Raw genomic sequence first — 19,552 nt, 5'->3', positions numbered from 1 at the left:
TTATGATATAATAGACTCAATACTAATTCTTCATATATACTTTAAAACTCCATCTCTCCTATTTGAGTAAAATTGACCATCGTAATGTGTCTTACAAATCCCATAAGCAGTTCCCTAGTCAAGGAGTTTTTACATATCATGTGCATATAGTGTGCATAACATGTGCAAAATAGTGTCCATATATTGTGTATACAATGTGCATATCATGTACATATAATTCATGTATTTGTGTTCAAATATGATTATGATAACATGGTTTTGTATGTATAACTAACATGGATTTGTATATATACTTAATAATTGACCATTATTCTAGAATTACTAACCTTATCAATCATGTATTTGTATTGGAATACGATAATAAAAACATGGTTTTCACAATATGTGTAACCATGTCTGAAGGTACATCGTAACTTTGGTGTACTAATATACTTATTATTGTAGTGAAATAGATTAATTAATTAGTAAAGAAAAATAAAACTTTTTATTTTATAAATTAATTAATTAATTGTAAAGAATACAATTGTTGGGTATTTGCAAGGACGAAGCCAGAGATTTCTATGAATAAGGGCATCTTCAAGCAACAAAGTCATAATTAAAAAGCTCAAGAATTTACTAAACACAATACTTATATATTAATCCAGAAAAGTTTTTCATACAACATTCCCTTACAATATCCCTCGACGCGTTTTTATGTTCTGAAAGCGTTGCATGACAACATCATTACCAATACCATCAAATCTCTCTCTCTCTATAAAAATAACCATGTTATCATTCATCTATTGATCTCTCATCTGATTTCTCAATTGATTCTCCAGAAATTTCATGGCCGAAAATGTTTTTTCAACAGTTGCAGTAGCAATTGGAAGAGTTAGTACTAATGTCACAAGCAAGTAAAGCATCTAATACACCTTGTGTTTTTTGCATTGAACCAATTTTTTTTTTTTTTTTTTAATTTGCAAGATCTCCAATCTCTTTTAAACCTAAGAACTCAATGCTAGACCGCATATTCACAATGTAAGTCTCAAGTTGAATATTAAGTATCACCAGTTCATTCATAGAGAAGTCCTTAGGATAAAACTGGGCAAGTCGCAATAGCTTTTGGCTATCAAAAGCAGAGAAGGAGCCGGCTGGACATAAACATGCCAAACAAAGAAGTAACTCAGTGTTGGTCTCATTGAAACGATTATTTAGTTCTTGAAGCAGCGAATCCAAAACAACATAAAATATCTCATCACAATAATGATGCATATTTGTGACTGCTTGTGCTTTTCGTTGCCCTCGCCTTTGGGAAAGAAACATATCATCCATATTAGGCACATCAATATCATGTTTAAGATGAAATTCAGAGACTTCACCAAGTAATGAACCCCAACCACTTTTCCTCATCATCTCCAACCTTTGCTTACAAACTCCAACCAACTTCATGGCATTTACAATATCCTGATCCTTCATTTGCAATGCTTGTGGCAATTCATTGGTTATTCTTAGTATATCTTTCATCAAGTGTAGATTAAGCACAAAATCAAACGATTGCATGGAATCCAATAAATTATTCGCTTCACATCTTTATTGAGAGCTTACTCCATCATCTGCTATTACTTTAAGTACATCAAGTATGGATGAGAACATAGTCATTATAGTTACTAAAGTACCAAAGTGTGAACCCCAATGTTTTTCTCCATCACATTTCAAAGTAGTTTCTTGATTTTTGCCTTTCCCACTTGTAAACTCACCATTGTTTAATGCTTCAATAATTGCAATAGATTGCTTCTCTCAAAGAAGATCACAACACTTCGATGAAGCTCCAACAACATTTACCAAAATAGTAACTATAATAAAAAGAGACTCAATTTGGATGTTCTTCTTTGCCACAGCTACAAGAGCTAATTGAAGTTGATGTGCAAAGCAATGAATATAATAGGCACAACCATTTTCTTTCATAATAAGAGCTTTAAGACCATTGAACTCACCTTGCATATTGCTGGCCCCATCGTAACCTTGCCCACACAACCTAGACATGCTCAATTTATGCCTAGAAAATACCTCATCAATGGTTTCCTTGAGTGAGAAAGCAGCGGTACTAATAACATGCTCAATGCTAATAAAACACTCGAGGACATGCCCATTCTTGTCCACATAACTCAATACAATAGCCATTTATTCCTTTGTTGATACGTCGCAAGATTCATCAATCAAAATAGAGAACAACAAAGTGCCAATGTCTTTAATAATAGCCTTGATGGTCTCAGTTGCACAAGCATTTACAATGTCTTTTTGAATATCTAGTGATGTCAATTTGTAATTCTCTGGAGCATTTTTCAAAGTAACGGCTTTCACATCCTCATTGTGGTCAACAAGAAATTGTAGAAGCTCAAGAAAGTTTCCATGGTTGCTGGAATGTTCAGATTCATCATTACCATGAAATGCAAGCCCTTGTCTCAAAAGAAATCAACAACAATCGATTGATGCATTCAACCAAGCTCTATATTGAATTTGAGCTTCATCATGAATTTTAGAGAAAAAAGATTGGATATGTTGCTTTTGACTTCTTAAAGATTCAAAATTACTTTGATTGTATGCACTATTGACGCCTCCAGTATGAATTAGAAGTCTTTCTTTCTTCTTCCAATTAGAAAATCCTTCACTAACAAAGAAATCACCACCTGCTTGTTCTCCAATGTTTGGTTTAAAAAGGTAGCAACACAGACAAAAGGCAACATCTTTTTCTACAGTATATTCCAACCAAGTAGGAAAATCATCAAACTAAGCAAGGTTGAATCGTCTTCATGTGTCTCCATATTTCTTGTAAGGAAAATTATGGGTTTTAGGTTGTTGAGGACCAGCTAGCACATACGCTCTTTGTACTTGATCTCGAATATTAGGATTGTAATCCAAAATTCGAATTCACTTACCAGGATCTAATTGAAGATTTGATAAAATAAATGTTGTACTATCTTGTTCCCGAGTATCATTATTTTTTCAATAACTGGGGATGGCGACGTTGTATTTTTTTGAAAAAGCCCTCCATGATGTTGCTGTTTACAAAGTCAATCATATTGATAACAATAAGATATAAGGTTCATATGTAATTTGTAGAATTTATAGAATAAAAATCTCAAAATTAGAAAGCTAAATTTTAAATTGTAATGCCAAAAACGAATAATAAAGTAATATCATATCATAAAATACCTTGTGCAGTTGTGTAAGACAAATCCAACCAATAAAATTCTTAGACTCTTAATCCTAGAGTAGACTATACTAATATGCCTAATAACTAATCCAACCAACAATTCAATTAACCAATACCAATAAGCATTCAAATTATTCAACAAATATAAATTTAATTCAATTCGTCATATGAATAAATGTATACCCATATTCATAGAATTCATAATTTCATTCATCAATAATCATAGAATTCATATACGAAACAATAATTTCATAATTTTTACCCTAAACAATAATTTCATTCATCAATAATCATAGAATTCATATCAATAACCAATAACCATATTAGTGCATTACCATATGATTCTATACCAATTAAACAAAAAAATGTCTTAAATAATTAATTAGGGATAGGGATTATAGATTTAGGAATTAAAAAATTTACCTAATATATATATGCCGGCTAGAGAGTGGCTGCACTGGACTGGCTGGGAACAACACCTTTGCTCCTGTTCCATTCCGTTTCAAGCTACTGGGAATTTGGGGGCAGAGCAACACCACGCTGCTCTCTGATTAGCAAAGGCAAAAAAAAAAAAAAAAGGAACAGAGATAGAATTGGTGGCGCGGGGGGGGGGGGGGGGGGGGGGACTACATACTTTTTCTTTTTTTTTTTGAAACATATACGAAACGATGCCATTTCGTTTACTTTTTTTTTTTTTTTACCAGGACCAAAACGATGTCGTTTTGGCTTGGATTTAAAAAGATATAAAATATGACCCAACTCTGCGTAGCAGAACCATATCAATTTGATTAGAAAAGACAATTTTTTAAAGTTATTTAACTAGTGTTACTCATAGGGAATTGGAATGCATACAGTTTTTTAAAAATTTAAAAAATTCTCAATGGGGGCATCCTACCCCCCCCCCCCCCCCCCCCCCCGCCCTAAGCCCACTGTAGCTCTGCCATTGGGTATTTGAACGGAAAAAGATGTACTTCACCAAAAAAGATTCATGTCAAAACCGTTCCTTTCCAATTGCTTGATTTTATTGCAAATCGTCATGTCTCATCCCCTTATTGTCCAAAAGATACAAACCATCTATTTAAGTTGTCTTCTTAAGGGTTTGTGTTTTATTTGAAAACCACAATTTCTTGAAACCAAACCACCTCTATGCCTACACAAAGTCAAAATCCCAGGTTCTTCAACCCAAAAGGCACAAGTTCTTGTCCAAAAGATGAAGAAAGCCAAAACCACCTCAATGCCCATACAATATCTTCCCAACGAACTTCTTCTCCAAAAACTTACAAAGGTTACTTCCTAGTCTTTTAAATACCTGTTTTTAGCAAATATGTTGTGCAAGAAGTTCAACGAAGTCGGCTAAGACGACTGCATATTTGAATACATCAACATTAGGGAATTTGAAGGTTTCAACCCCCTTACTTCATGGACCAATAAGGAAGATGTCTCCCAGTTCTTGAAACGGTGCAAGGAGCGTGACAATTCCAACACCTTGTACATGCTAGGGATAACATACTTCTTCCAAGACAATATGAAAGAAGCCAGAATTGAGGGTATAAAGATGACGATCTCAAATGGTCATGAAGTAGCAACGTACGTCTACAATGTCATCTTGGTGTACTACGGGGGGATTCAAAGCATGAATGCCTTAAGCTTCTATATTCTCTCAATCCTCCCAAACCAGGACAGTTGAGTGTAATGTAATATCGAGAGATAGTTCTCTGGTCTTTGTCGAGTCTTTGGGTGGACAGGGAAGTGATAAGTGACATTCTACAATTTCATGATCACAATGCTACCATGCAAGCATGCAGCAATTGTGGAAGTCCACAAGGTCCTTTCACAATCCGGTAGCATTGGGATTTCTTTGACCATGAAAATTTCAACAACTGTAATTCCTACAAATGGCATCAAGAAGTTAATATTTTTTGTGATAAATTGTGTTAAAGATAGGTAGACTTTATTTTGGTTTCATTTTGTTGTAATAGTTGCGTTTAAATTGCAACACAAAGTTTTCATTTCCTCAACTTTTCTAATGTACTAATTTACTTCCTAATTATATGGCCTTTCTATTTTTCATTTGTTGACAAAAACCATCAAGAACCCTACAAAAAGAAGTCGTCATTGCAAAAAACCATCAATTTATGATAGTAATAGATGACACTCAATGTGTCATCATTACCATGCAAGTTTCGAAATCGAATCTCATCCACTTATTAAGACCCAATATCTACCTTGTCTTATCACTAACCCTATAATCTACCTTGTCTTATCACTAAGTCTCTATGGAGTCATTTTGGCACCAAGTGTTTAAGAGATTCCCTAGGTGGAAATTGTGGAGAAATTGTATGTATCATGTGTATATGTTGTGCATACAACGTGTATCACATGAATGACGTGCATATAATGTGCATGTCAAATTTTGGTAAACCCAATGGTAGGGTTTAGGGGGCAATCCTGACTAATGGTGTGCTTGCATGGTTTGGTTTTTAAAATTATTTCTTTTGGTTATTGTGCCACTTTGTGGTCATGATGAGCCACTCTTATTTTTATTTTGTTAAAATTAAACCCTATTTATATGACAAGACTAAGAATTTGAAAGGCCTAATTTCACATATACGTACGTACTCCAATATGAACCCCTAGTTTCTTGATAATTATTTAATTACAAATTTATGGACAAAATGTACATATTATGAGCATGCCTTTTGTATGACGGACATATAATATGCATATTGTGTGCATGTATGTGTATATAGTAATTTGAAAAGGGACTTTTGGGACATGTTTATGTCATGCACAAGACCTGCACAACATCTGCACTTATCTTGTCAAGGAATCAAAAAAGTACAAATGGATGAGTGTGATAGGTTTGGTGGTTGGGTTGGTTTCTCTAGGGTTGTGCTAATTATGAAAAGAGGGTTATTGGTTTCTCTAAGGAATAAAAAAAAGTAAAAATAATAGTCAACGTCTATACACAATATGCACTTGTCTTGCTTGGGTGAATTTTAATTAATTCATTTGGTTATTGTGCATGGATGACATTTGTATTACATGAGAGGTGGTGTATTTATTCATGATTCTCAAAGCACAAAACACCTCATCGAGTTGTAGAACGATGAAGAGAGGGACAAGTATGAAGAAAACCAAAGCGATTGATCAAGGCACAACAACCCCAAGTTTCATAGAAGCACTTCCGGATGAGCTTCTTCAAGAACTATTGACGAAGGTAGCTTCCCGGTCATTTCATGACCTCAGTTTAGCCAAAATGGTGTGCAAGAAGTTTAATCATATGGGGCAACACAATCGCATCTTCGAAGAAATCAATATTTGGACATTTGAAAGGGTAAACCCGCTAAGTTCATAGAGCATAAATGAATAACTATCCAGGTTCTTCAAATGGTGCAAGAAGTGCAACAATTTCGAGGCACTCTACACCTAAGCCATGGAATGCTACTTCCAAAAATAAAATCCTAAACTTGGAATTGAGTATTTTCAAATGCCGACCTCCAAGGGTCATCAACCATCGACATATGTCTACGATGTGTTCATGGTTTGCCAAGGGGGGATGAAAAACCGAAAGGGCTTGAGCTTTTGCATTCTCTGAACTGTCAGAAATTGGTGACGGTAAATGCAATGTAGGGAAAGAGCTCGTCGATCTTTACACTTAATTTGGATGGACAGGGATGTTAGAGAAAGAGTAATAAAACTGCACAAGGACAATGATGCCGTCAAACCATGCACCGACTGTAGAAGTGCATAGGGTCTATTCACACTCCAATCCCATTGGGATTACTGCCACCACGACAAATTCAATACCTGCAATTCGTACAGATGGCACCAGGAAATGAACACTTTCTTGAGATATGTTAAATGGTTCTAATAGGGACTAAATTTTCTTGATTTCCTTTACTTTTCTTCAAATTAAGTTCTAATGTACTTTTTTGTTAATGAATGGAAAAGGGACAAGTTTTTGTTAACATTAACAATGTTCGCTTTCTCCAAAGCCCGATGTCATAAGTTCAAATCTTACAGCATGCGATTTTATGTTGTTAATCGCGTTAGTTTAAAATTAGACTAAAATAATTGAGTACAAACCAAATTTGACCTTTTTAAAAGCGCAAAACATGATCAAGCAATGCACATAAAATGCACATAACATGCACATAGCATGTACACACCATGCTCACATTATGCGCATAGTATGCACATTTGAGATGTACAAAAATAACACTTTGAAATAACCGAGTAGCAAATTTACAAAATGCTCAACACATGCACATGATAAGCACACTGCATACTCAAAGCATGCACATGGTGAGACAAAATTACACTGCATACTCAAAGCATGCACATGGTGAGACAAAATTAATCTGCTAAGTACTAAAATTATGATAACATTTAAATGAATAAACTGCGAAGTGTATGAAACTTAAAACAAACCGAATTGCAAAATTTAACCAAAAGAATGCAATCAAATAAATGTTATCCAATTTTAGTTAGGACAATTATTGAACGATAGCTCAAGAACAAATCTGTTTCCCTAAAAATCAACTAATGCAACAACAACTACTGATAGTTGTAGGAGTAAAAATATAGCACGAAAGGACTCATGTTGGCACATCCTTGTGCTGGTACATATTCCCATAGGCCTGATAAAACCTACCCTTCTAACTTCTTCAGTCTTCCATCAATTCATCATCAAATTCAAGACTTCGTATAGACAATAGTCAAAGCATTAAACAAAATATTATTAGGGAAAAAAACTAAACTAAGCTTTGATTGGTTCAACATCTTTCTCGTAGTTTTCATCGAAAATGATCTCTCACTTGTTTAATGGCCCATTTGCAGTTACATTTTTAAGAGGCAAAATAGATAATATCACATCACATGGACATGGAGTTGAAATAACAAATTGTACAGAAAAACTGACTCAACAAGAGATGCACTTATAGCAAAGCCAAAAAGGAAGTGGATTAAAATGGTGCAAGACTACATGATGACATAATGATATTCGATTCCACTACCTCGATAAAGGTTGAAATTGGGTTTATTTGAGCTTAGGTTGTTTTTGTAGCTTCTACAGGAATAGACAAGAATAAACTTAGTGAACCATTCGGATAGGGATACAAAGGTGAAGTCCGAGCCTAGTTTTCATCTCGTGAAATGGTTTACACTTACAACTCTCAATGATTCAAAATCATCATAAGTCCATATTGATGAACTATTTTTGTCAAGCAACCATCTTGTTCTAAACAAGATTACAACCTTTCAAGAGTTCTTCAAGGAAACTCTCATTTCTTCACACAACAATTTGTAAGTGAAGAATCATGGCACATAAAGTCTCCATGCCGTTGTGCCTACTTCTCAAGTTCTTTGTTCACTTAACAAAGAAAAAAGCACTAGTGTTTGTGTTAACTAAGAGTTGTTCAAAGCAACTCTTATTTCTTCGTACAACGATTTGTAAGTAAAGAATTATGGCACTTAAAGTATCCATGTCTTTGTGGTAATCTTCTCAAGTTCCTTTGTTCATTCATGTTTGGGCCCAAATTTGCACTATCAGCCCGTGCAATCAAGACTATTGAGTAAGCATAGCTCCACACTATCGGATAAAAAGTGAAGATAATTTTGTTATTGTTAAAGGATAATATTATGATTTTTTATCATAATATTATATATATATATATATATATATATAATGAATTATCTTGTACAAGATAAATGGGATGCAATGAGATGCAAATCATATCTCCAACTTAAAAGCAAACAGTACGGTTCAGAATGGTCTGGCATATTCGGCATATGGGTGTATAGATTGGAATGATTGAGGTTTTGCTAATAGTGTCTAGCGGTAATACAACTACAAAAGGATTAATTTCATGAGATTAATGCATGCATAGATAGATCATGAAGAAGCCTAGATAGGCTAGGCTTTTGGTGATGATGTGATAAGCCTAGGATTTGATGGCCTTGGATAATGATGAGATAAGAAGCCTAGGTAGGCTAGGCCTTTTTTGCATGGTGATGGGTGTTGTCAAATGAGTTTGAAGTGATAAGAATTGATGATGGGATCACAATATGCATGCTGTGTGAAAGGGTACTTCGAGATTTCAAAAGGACACCTGTTGTTCCTCTTGTAAAAGTCTATATGCATAAGTAGAGTGGGGAGATTTTTGCTGAAATATATTAAGGATAATATCAGTTATTTTGATATTGTCTTTGGGAGTATATTCGAAAAAGGTCTCTATTGGATTGGCGATCAAGGAGACTTACTATAAATTCAAAGCTGCAAATAACAAAAGTCCCTTTAAATCAACACACAAATTGCCCTGCGCAAAACTTCTCAACAAGCCTAAGATTTTTTTCCTCTCCCTCTTTCTTCCCGCCGACACATCTTCAGCTTGAATAAACAGCACTATGAAGGCAACCGGCAACATCTTTAGTTTGGATAAACAGCATTGGAGCTGTAGAATCAGCCGATGAAGAAGCACCTTCAGTTTGGATAAATAGCACTGCTTCGAGAAACCGACTAGTTATGTATCCAAGTCTTAGTCAACAAGGATTTCTGAGTCCTTGTTGGTAGAGGTCATCTCATCAGCCTTCTCGGTGAGGTGAGGTGTTACCAGGTTACTACATTCGGTACATTGACAGCTGAATTTGATATTGAACTTTATAGAACTAGCAACCTTGTCTTCAGGCTCTAGAACTCGAAGGCCTAGATGTGTTCCTCCCTCGGACATAGTCGCAAGATCAAAAAGTCAGCAACGCGCTTAACACCACATTAACATATTTTACTCCCTGGCCGACGAGTTGGCACGCCCCGCACACAACCGAAATACGTAGTTAACTTATTAGTTACCCGGCCTACACCCCACATAGGCTTGATAGTTTTTAGGGTCAACAATTCAACAAAGGAATAAGAACATGTTGTTTGTGTTGTCCTTTTTATGATAGACTTATCTAACATGTTCTGCCAATGATACATTATCAATAGGAAGATTGTGCGAGTGAGACTATTTAGGTACATATACAATCCATTCAAGACAATCTATGGGATTGTGATACCAAGTACGGACACTAAAGTCTTCGGCTTTTTTTGTCAAGTTTTGGAGCGTTTGCAAATTTATCGGTAAACAAATACATAACGAATATAAATTGATTGATTTTAAGGTCATTTGATCCGGTCTTTAATCAAATAGCATCACCCACTCTTTTGACAAATTTCATATCCCCCCAAGGAATTCGAGAGTTTTGGAGGAAACTCTTTATAAGGTATGGGAGACTCACTATTACCAAGCCCATCTCAGAAGAATATCATATTGGCCTGCTTTAATAATAATGAAAGAGTGCACTTACTCATTTACATCTCATGTAAGTACTTATCATATTTGGCCTCTAGAGAATGATGTCTCAGAAGAATGTTATATTGTTATCATTGCACTTATTTAAATTATTCCCACCATGCCAGTTCGTATAAAGGTTCAAAAATGCTCTCAAAAAAAAAATCATATTGGCCATACTCGCTGCCCACCACCACAATATAAGCCAAAAGGTTGGTACAGTTGTGAAATCTCCCAGACATGCATGAAACAACAGCCCTGACATGAATACATATATTGATTCTCTTGCTTGTTTGTTATATCAAAAGAAAATTGATAGAATAAAGGATAAAACGTGTTGACATATTAAATTAGGATTCTTTTTTTTTTTTTATGGTTAAAAAATTAGGAACATTATACACACGCATATAGGTGTGCAATTGAGACTGGACTGTTTTTGTTCCAGTTGGCAAATAACAAAATAAAATAATAATAATAATAATAATAATAATAATAATAATTCGAAGTGTAACTTCACATTCATCATCATGCCCAAATATGCCTTCTAGCTATCTCACCGAATTCAGAAATTTTTCAATGTATTCGGAATACGGAATGGTGCATCATGTATTACTATACAAGTGATAAAATACTTGTATTAAAAAATTAACAACTTAGAAAATAAAATTTTCCTCATTTATGTATTGACATATAGTGTATCACCCATATTCCCAACATAATGAAAATTTTCTACACCAAAACATGATTCGATATGTAAGAGCCAGCTTAATTTGACTTTGATATAGCCACTCCCTCTCTCTGTTTCTCTCTCTGTTTCTCTCTCTCTCTCTCCACGCAATTCCCACATTACAAGAAATCTACCTATATAAACGGGCCACAACACATCCAGCTCCATCAATCAAACAAACAAACTCAAGGCAGGTTCCTCACTTCTTAAACAACAAAACGGAGCACAGTACTTCTATCTGACCTTCCTCTTGGGGTTTGTCTCCTTCTTCACTCTCTCTCTCTCCGTGCTCTTTTACTGGCACAAAGCGCAATTCGTCGGCACCAACCTGCCGCCTGGCAAAGCTGGCTACCTAGTGATCGGCGAGACCTACCAGTTCCTAGCCACAGGATGGAAAGGTCACCCGGGCAAGTTCATCTTCGACCTCATGACCAAATACTCCTCCAAAGTGTTCAAGACCTCCCTTATCGGCGGGAAGGCCGCCATCTTCTGCGGTGCAGCCTACAACAAGTTTTTATTCTCTAACGAGAACAAGCTCGTCGCTGGATGGTGGCCCAGCTCCGTGAACAAGCTCTTCCCTTCTTCTATGCAGGGCTGGCGCTGAGGGGTGCAAGTGGTGCTACCGCACAGGCCCTCTAAATCGGAAGGGCCCCCAATTTTTCAATTTTGCATGCATTTACGTATATATAGTAGTATGTGTAGAATATTACAAACATGAGTCTTTAGTGCAAATGGAATTATTACTTCTTTACATTGGCTTAGGGATGGGTTCAAAACTCATCTCCACCATTTTTGCAGTTTATATTTTTATTAAATGCATAAGCTTCCACAAAATAATATAAAAATTCCACATAATAACACGAAAATTCGAACCCTGACGCTCTAAATAGTTAAGGAAAAACAATACACCACATTTCCATTTGTTGATTTGTTATATTTTTATTAAATGCATAAGCTTCCACAAAATAATATAAAAATTCTAAATAATAACATGAAAATTTGAACTTGACCCTCTAAATAGTTAAGGAAAAACAATACATCATCTTTCTATTTGTTGATTTGTTAAATTTGTTTTTGTTATCAGTTTATATTTTTATTAAATGCATAAGTTTCCACAAAATAATATAAAAATTCCACACAATAACATGAAAATTCGAACCCTAACCCTCTAAATAGTTAAAGAAAAACAATACACCACCTTTCCATTTGTTGATTTGTTAAATTTGTTTGTGCTATTAGAATTTATAGAAGCTCAATTGAAAACTAAAATTATTATTTTGAACAAAAAAATTAAATTCTTAGTACTTTTTAAGGCCTCCAATTCACTTTTGCACACGATCCTTGAAATCTCAGGACCGGCTTTGCTTCTATGGAGACTTCCTCCGAGGAGGAGGCCAAGAAGATGAGAAAAGAAGAAGGAAGTTGAGGTTTTTCCCAAGCTCTCCAGCGATACATCGGCATCATGGACACCGTCGCCCAACGCCACTTCGCTGACGGCTGGGAAAAGAAGAAGCAAGTTGAAGTTTTGCCCTTGCCAAGAAGTAAGTTCCCGTCTACTATTTTATTATTAGAAAAGCGATTTATGTTAACATACGTAATGCACCACTATATATTAATTCTGATCACATATGGATATGTTATATCTATATGTTTGAACAAACAGCTACACCTTTCGGCTTGCTGCACGGTCATTTGTGAGCCTGGAGGACTCGGTTGAGATCGCCAAGCTAGGTGATCCGTTCGCCGTTTTGGCCTCGGGAATCATATCGATCCCTCTGGATTTCCCGGGGACTCCGTTTCACAAAGCGATCAAGGCGTCAAACTTCATCAAGGAGGAGCTGACGAAGATCATCAAGCAGAGGAAGATAGACTTGGCGGAGGGCAAAGCGTCGCCGACGCAAGACATATTGTGTCACTTGTTGATATTGTGCGACGAGCACAGAAGTCACTTGAAGGAACACGATATCGCCGATAAGATTTTGGGGCAGCTGATCGGTGGCCATGACACCGCCAGCGCTACCAGCAATTTTGTTGTCAAGTATCTTGCCGACCTTCCTCACGAAAATTTTTCCAAAGTTCCGGGCTCATTAGTTAGCTGACTGAAGTTCCACCAAACCTTGAATTGACACCTATACACATTTTAAAACCAACCCACTGTTTAAAGATATAAAAAATAAAACATATTGGGGTTTGGACCCACTCCTTCCTATATCCCTTCTTCGAGAAACTGATAGGCTTTTTATGAATTGAACATCGGTCAACCTTCTCTCTTCCTTTCCCTTTGATGTCTCCATGCACCCCGGCAACCAAGCAATCTCCGACAAAAACATTCAAGATTTTTGCATTTACATTATTCAAAATTATAAATCAACAATTAATTTCAAAAATTATGCCAACTCTTTTAAAATCATATTTCAGTTGGGAAAGACTATAGAAGAAGAAGATAGTATCAAATTCATATTTCAGTTGGGTGATAAAGACTGTAGTTTCGGGTGGGTGTTCATAGTGGTGGGCATGATGTGGTTGTTGGGTGGAGGGCATAAACATTGAGTGGGTTATCTTGGTGATGGCAGTAGCAGACGTTCAGATGCAGGTGTTGGTGAAGCTTTGGTCAGAGATTGCTTGGTTGCTAGTGTGCACAGAGACGGCGATGGAGAGGGAAGAGAGAAGGCCGGTGCTGTAGAGATGAAAAGGCCTTTCCCGAATAAGGGAGATAGGAAGAAGAGACTAGTGGGGCCCAAACCCCAATATGTTTTATTTTTTAATTCTTAAACGGCATGTTCTGTAAAAATGTTTACGGGTGTCAAGTCATTATGGGTGGAACTCCAGATCAGCTAATGAGACCAGACCATGGAAAAATTTATCCTTCCTCACATTTATGACGAAGTCTACAAGGGTAATTATTAATTAACTCCCTAAACCTATCTAATTAGGTTTTTTTTCTTTCTTTGTGGGGTAATGAAGATACTTTTTTACCTAATAAATTAATAATTATTAAGGCCTGCAGGTTAAAATTGAGATTTAGCTGACAAACCCTACACTAAATATTGTACATTCAAGTCACCAGCCTTTATGTTATATATTTTCTGATACATTATTTTGTTGTTAGCACATGGGGATCTATAATTGACTAAACATACTTTAATAGATTAACCTATACACTTTAATAGATTAACCAATATATTACGTAATTAATCTATCATTACCACATATCAAAAGTGTTATCTAGGTCTCTTGGTATCTAAGAAATGTACGATCATTCATTATTAAATTGGTTTATTTCTTAAAAGGTGAAAATTTAATAGTCGCCTCCGGCAATTACCTATTTACCCTTGTTAGTTTCAATAACTACTAATATTAGTGTTTTCATTGGATTTTATCTGCCACTGATTAAAAAGGATGATTATATCAATTAATTAATATAATGAACAGAGCAAATGGAGATCGCACAAAATCCCCAGGGGAGTTGCTGAACTGGGATGACCTACATAAGATGAAATACTCATGGAACGTAGCTCAAGAAGTTCTCAGATTGGCTCCACCTCTTCAAGGAGCTTTCAGGGAAGCCTTGTCTGACTTTGTCTTCAATGGTTTCACCATTCAAAAGGGCTGGAAGTTATGCATGTATAATATTTTCTTTCTTTTCTTATTCAACGAGTGTTGTCCGTGAGATTTGAACTGAAATTTAATATTTAATTTTGTATGGCGTATTGCAGTTATATTGGAGCACAAACTCGACAAACAAGAATGCAGCTTACTTCCCAGAACCATTCAAATTCGACCCTACAAGGTTTAAAGGAAATGGCCCGGCAGCATACACGTTTGTGCCCTTTGGGGGAGGTCCTAGGATGTGCCCCGGCAAAGAGTACGCCCGATTGGAAATCCTAGTGTTCATGCACAACTTGGTGAAGAGGTTCAAATGGGAGAAAGTTCTTCCCAACGAGCAGATCGTAGTTGACCAATGCCCATGCCCGCCAAGGAACTTCCCGTTTGCCTTTTTCCTCATCCTAAGACCGCCGCACCTTAATTTTCTAGCTACGCTTGTACTTAAAACCAAAAAAACCCATCAAACAAGGCTTAATTTGTATTTTTTTTTTTTTACTAAACGATATTGTCTACACTAAGGGAGAGAAGGAATGGGCTAAGCTTTTGGTCTAACCATAATAATGTGGTTCAAATTTGATTTTGAACATAATCGAACCTAAGATCTCGCACTTACAAGTGAAGAGGAATATCACTATACCATAATACTAAGCGGCCACTGTTTTTTCTTTATTATTTATGGGTTATTGTATTCGTTCTTCGTGTTCACTATATGCCCTTATTTTTTTTTAATGCAATTGCTTCTTTTGTAACCAAATCTAGACATGTACGTGGCCACATGAAGATCTTGTCTTTAAACATGAGCAAATAGACCACGTGTTATAATTCAAATAAGTATATATATAAGAAAAACTTGAAGATAGGAATTAGTTATTAATCTTATCTTGAATTCTCTTATCTTATCTACTTGCCATGGGCAGGGGATATTGGAGAAATCATAGTCAACATCTAAGGTCTTCAAGAGGGTTGAACTGCACATGGAATTTAAGAAGGGCATTCTTGTCAGTTGTAGATAAAAGTCCACGTATTAGCTCTAAGATTTTCCGAATTATTTTTTGTTCCACAATGTCATCTTAGCACATGCATGAGAAAAAAAATCAATAATCAAATTCGGCACTAGAACGGACAACTGTTGCATGCTTTTAGAACACAAGAATATAAGGTTTGTGCCAAGATGTTTTAGTATGTCCTAAAAGCCAATCATATGATATAATATTTTAGAATTATTCATTATGTTAAACTTTTATTTTAGTTTAATCAAATGACAAAGTTTATTGTTATTCACTATTAGTTTGATTATGTGAAAAAACAATAATAGACTCAAAAGAATATAATCAGCCTAAGAGATAAGAGGGAATGTCTAAACCGATGACGCAATGAGTTGAAAAGAATAATTATAAGCACCAAGGTAATTTGCCATTGACAAAAGTATAGACTCCTTAATTTCCATATGAAACTAGTTTGAAGGCCAATGACCACCGAATTACCCCTGAGGGCATGTTTTAAGAATTCAAGCAAAAATCATTCTTATAGAAAAATTAGCCAAATTCTCTAGGATAACGAAACAACACATGAGGGGAGGTTAAACAGTCGGTTTCTTGAAACGAAAACTCCTATGTATTATATTCTATGGGCCAAAATATAATTATATAAAATATTTATACCATATCATATCTGAATATGCATTTGTAGCCCACCGTATTTGTGACATCACGTCCCAAATTTAATATTATTTTACTCCTTAACCTCAGGAAATTACAAAAATACCCTAACGGGTGGAAATCCTTTGTGGACACTTGTGTCCATGTCATTATCTGTTTCTTTTCACATTTTGCTAGGTAGTACATGTCCTTACATTCACATGAGCGCGAAAAAGGCATAAATCAGACGATTTATACATGTTTCCCAATGCGGTGCACAATGGTAATTTTGCACTCTCGGGAACTTATTACTTTTTTATCGAGACAATAATGAGTTGTTGGTATTGCAGACTGTAGACTATAATATCGATGACTTATTTGTTAGGTTCGTTAAGCAAGTGGGCAAGTAGGCCAATTTACGTTAGTATATTATTAATTAGGTCTTGTAGCTAATTAATTATTGGGATTAACCCAAAGGCGCACACACATATTCTTCTAAGTGCTCAATGAAACGAACATGTAGGCGCAAGCAGAATCGAATTCGGACCATGTGGGGCCCACCGCCCCCTTCTCCGCATCTTTCTCCTCCTACGTAAGATCACCACCTCCAGCCACATATCAACATGGCCACTCTGGCAAGTCCTCTAACCACCATCAACCTCATGGTGTGTCACCACCATGAACATGGACCTAGGCCGAAAACCTCACACCCTGCAGTGGCTTACACCACTATTCACCATCGTCCCCAAATGAAATCCAACGAGTTCTTGACTTTTCCGACTAGGGTAAGCCTAGGGAACCCACTATCTCTTACGTTTTCATTGCCTATGAAGGATCTTAAGGTTTTAGACTTGTTTTGGTAGGGTTTAGAGGCAAAAAAGGTGCGGGGGAAGAAATTCCTCGATTTTCTAGCAACAAAAGCTGTAGCCGTCGGGCCACTTTCAAGCCTTTTATTTTATTTTACTTTTTTTTTTTCCGGCCAATGGCAACCATGACTTGACCTTACCTTGGTATGGATTTGTTCCTCTCATCCCAAGCTTTCCATATAAATTATGTTGATTTTGGTGGAGAATCGAGCTCAAAATGAGCTCTAAAAGTTGGAGGAAAAACACGAAAAAATTTTGAAAACTTGCAAAGAAGATGCGTGGGTGTCAACGCTTGTAGCATGTGACAATTTGGACAACCACCTTGTGGTGACGCGTGGTAGCAGTGCATGGCGAATCCAAATCCGCCCTTCGTTTTCTGAAATTTGGCCGTTTGAAAATAATTTCTATATTGACCGTACTTTGTACGAAAACACGTATTTACGTTAGTACGTTATATATTTACATAAATGGTTTTGTTTCTAGGTGAAACTCATTGCAAGGATCTTCAATGCCCGAGTGGCGAGTTCGACTCGACGACTTGATTTGTGAGTAGTTCTTTGCTTTTAAATAATAATAATAAAATCTTTTACATTATACCATTGTCACATCCCGGCCCAGGGCGGATCACTTCCCGGGCCCACTCCACTACCGTAGCACGATATTGTCCGTTTTGGGCTTACTATTCCCTCACGGTTTTGTTTTTGGGAACTCACGAGCAACCTCCCAGTGGGTCACCCATCATGGGATTGCTCTAGCCCCCTTCTCGCTTAACTTCGGAGTTCCTACGGAACCCGAAGCCAGTGAGCTCCCAAAAGGCCTTGTGCTAGGTAGGGATGTGAATATACATTTAAGGATCACTCCCCTGGGCGATGTGGGATGTCACAACCATGATTAAACTAAAGTCTATAAGAATTAGCGTATTGACAAAATTTATGAATTATCATAAATCCTACGGGATGCACAAGTATGCGTACTATTATGGGATGTCTTAATTATATTTATGGCCATGAATAGTATTATATTGACTAGAATTATCGAATTACCATGGCATAATCATATTTATGTTAACTGCTTATTGTGCATGCTAGACTGGTGTTAGTACTCACTCAGGCTAGGGCCAGCCTTTATGTGTATGTTCACATCGCACCGATACCCTCACTTTGGATTTGTTGTAGGTGTCAATCTTGTCTTAGATTGCTATAGGCAATTATGACTCGTATGTGATGCGCATAGCACCAATCTTCATGTGATTGTAGTACTAAAGTGTAAATCATTGTTACACCTAGAGCGCAAGTTTTTTTAGTAATTCAAAATGATTTAATAACTTTTTTCTTAACGTGTCGAAATGGGTTACTCGCGTGTAAACTTGTTAAGGATCCGTTATTAACAGGTTCTTATCGTGTGACCTAATAACGATCCAATTAGTTATTGTGTTGATCCAAAACCCGTTATTTTCGTGTCGTGTTAATGGGTCGTGTAAGAAATTGCTAGGTCTACTTTCTTCTTAAACTATGGGTTTTTGTCCTATCTTGAATTTTACCCTAGCCAAGTTTTGTGAGTTTTACTACTTATGCATTCTTTTGTTTATTTTTTAGACTCACATTTGCTTATTGTGCCGACTAAACGAGACAACTTCATCAAATATTTCTATGTAATCACATTAAGACCTGATACGCCATTTACTTGAGTATTTACACAATCAAGGGGAGTGTTCCAGTCCAATTTCATTAAAAGTGTGATTGTGTAAATTCTAGTAGATTAGATCTAGAAGATCTTTCCTTGTATAACTTGTATTACTCAGAGAGAAAGTTTTTCTCTCCCTTATTAGTATAAAGAAAGGCACAAGGCATGAGGAATGACATATACAAAATTCCTTAAATCCTTCTCTCCCTTCTCTTCTCTCTGGTCGATCTCCGTCACTAAATTTAAGGGTGTGCTATCCACACACCCTTTTTTACTTCTCACACAACCCTTGTTAATTTATGTTATTTGATCTTCTTCAATTCATCTGATTCGAGAGTTGAAAACTCAAAAGATGTGAAAGAAGTAAAAGGAGTGTGTGGATATCACACCCCTAAATTTATACTACAATATTGATTTATAAGTCTTATCTTTATTGTCCCAACGGCTGGCCTTGAACAGTACATTTCTATTTGTTACATTTCTTAGGGTTATACTTTTATTAGAATTTA

The 19,552-nt window shown here is 36.2% G+C and overlaps 1 protein-coding gene and 1 pseudogene across 1 annotated transcript; one reads left to right on the top strand and one right to left on the bottom strand.

Annotated features, from left to right (window-relative positions):
* Window positions 1-951: 951 nt before the first annotated feature.
* Window positions 952-2,160, bottom strand: LOC125470889. Its single transcript, XM_048570644.1, has 2 exons — window positions 1,974-2,160; window positions 952-1,559 (listed from the first exon to the last, which is right to left on the bottom strand). The coding sequence occupies exons 1-2, from the start codon at window positions 2,158-2,160 to the stop codon at window positions 952-954; spliced, it is 795 nt and encodes a 264-aa protein (XP_048426601.1).
* A 4,142-nt stretch (window positions 2,161-6,302) lies between these two features.
* LOC125470882 lies at window positions 6,303-15,278 on the top strand (annotated as a pseudogene).
* The last annotated feature ends 4,274 nt before the right edge of the window (window positions 15,279-19,552 follow it).

The sequence above is a fragment of a genome, unplaced genomic scaffold (assembly GCF_019419815.1).
Source record: "Pyrus x bretschneideri cultivar Hongxiangsu unplaced genomic scaffold, Pyrus_bretschneideri_v1 Contig54, whole genome shotgun sequence".
NCBI lineage: Eukaryota > Viridiplantae > Streptophyta > Magnoliopsida > Rosales > Rosaceae > Pyrus > Pyrus x bretschneideri.
Note: the sequence above shows the minus strand (reverse complement) of the source record. Positions and strands in the feature narration are given on the sequence as shown.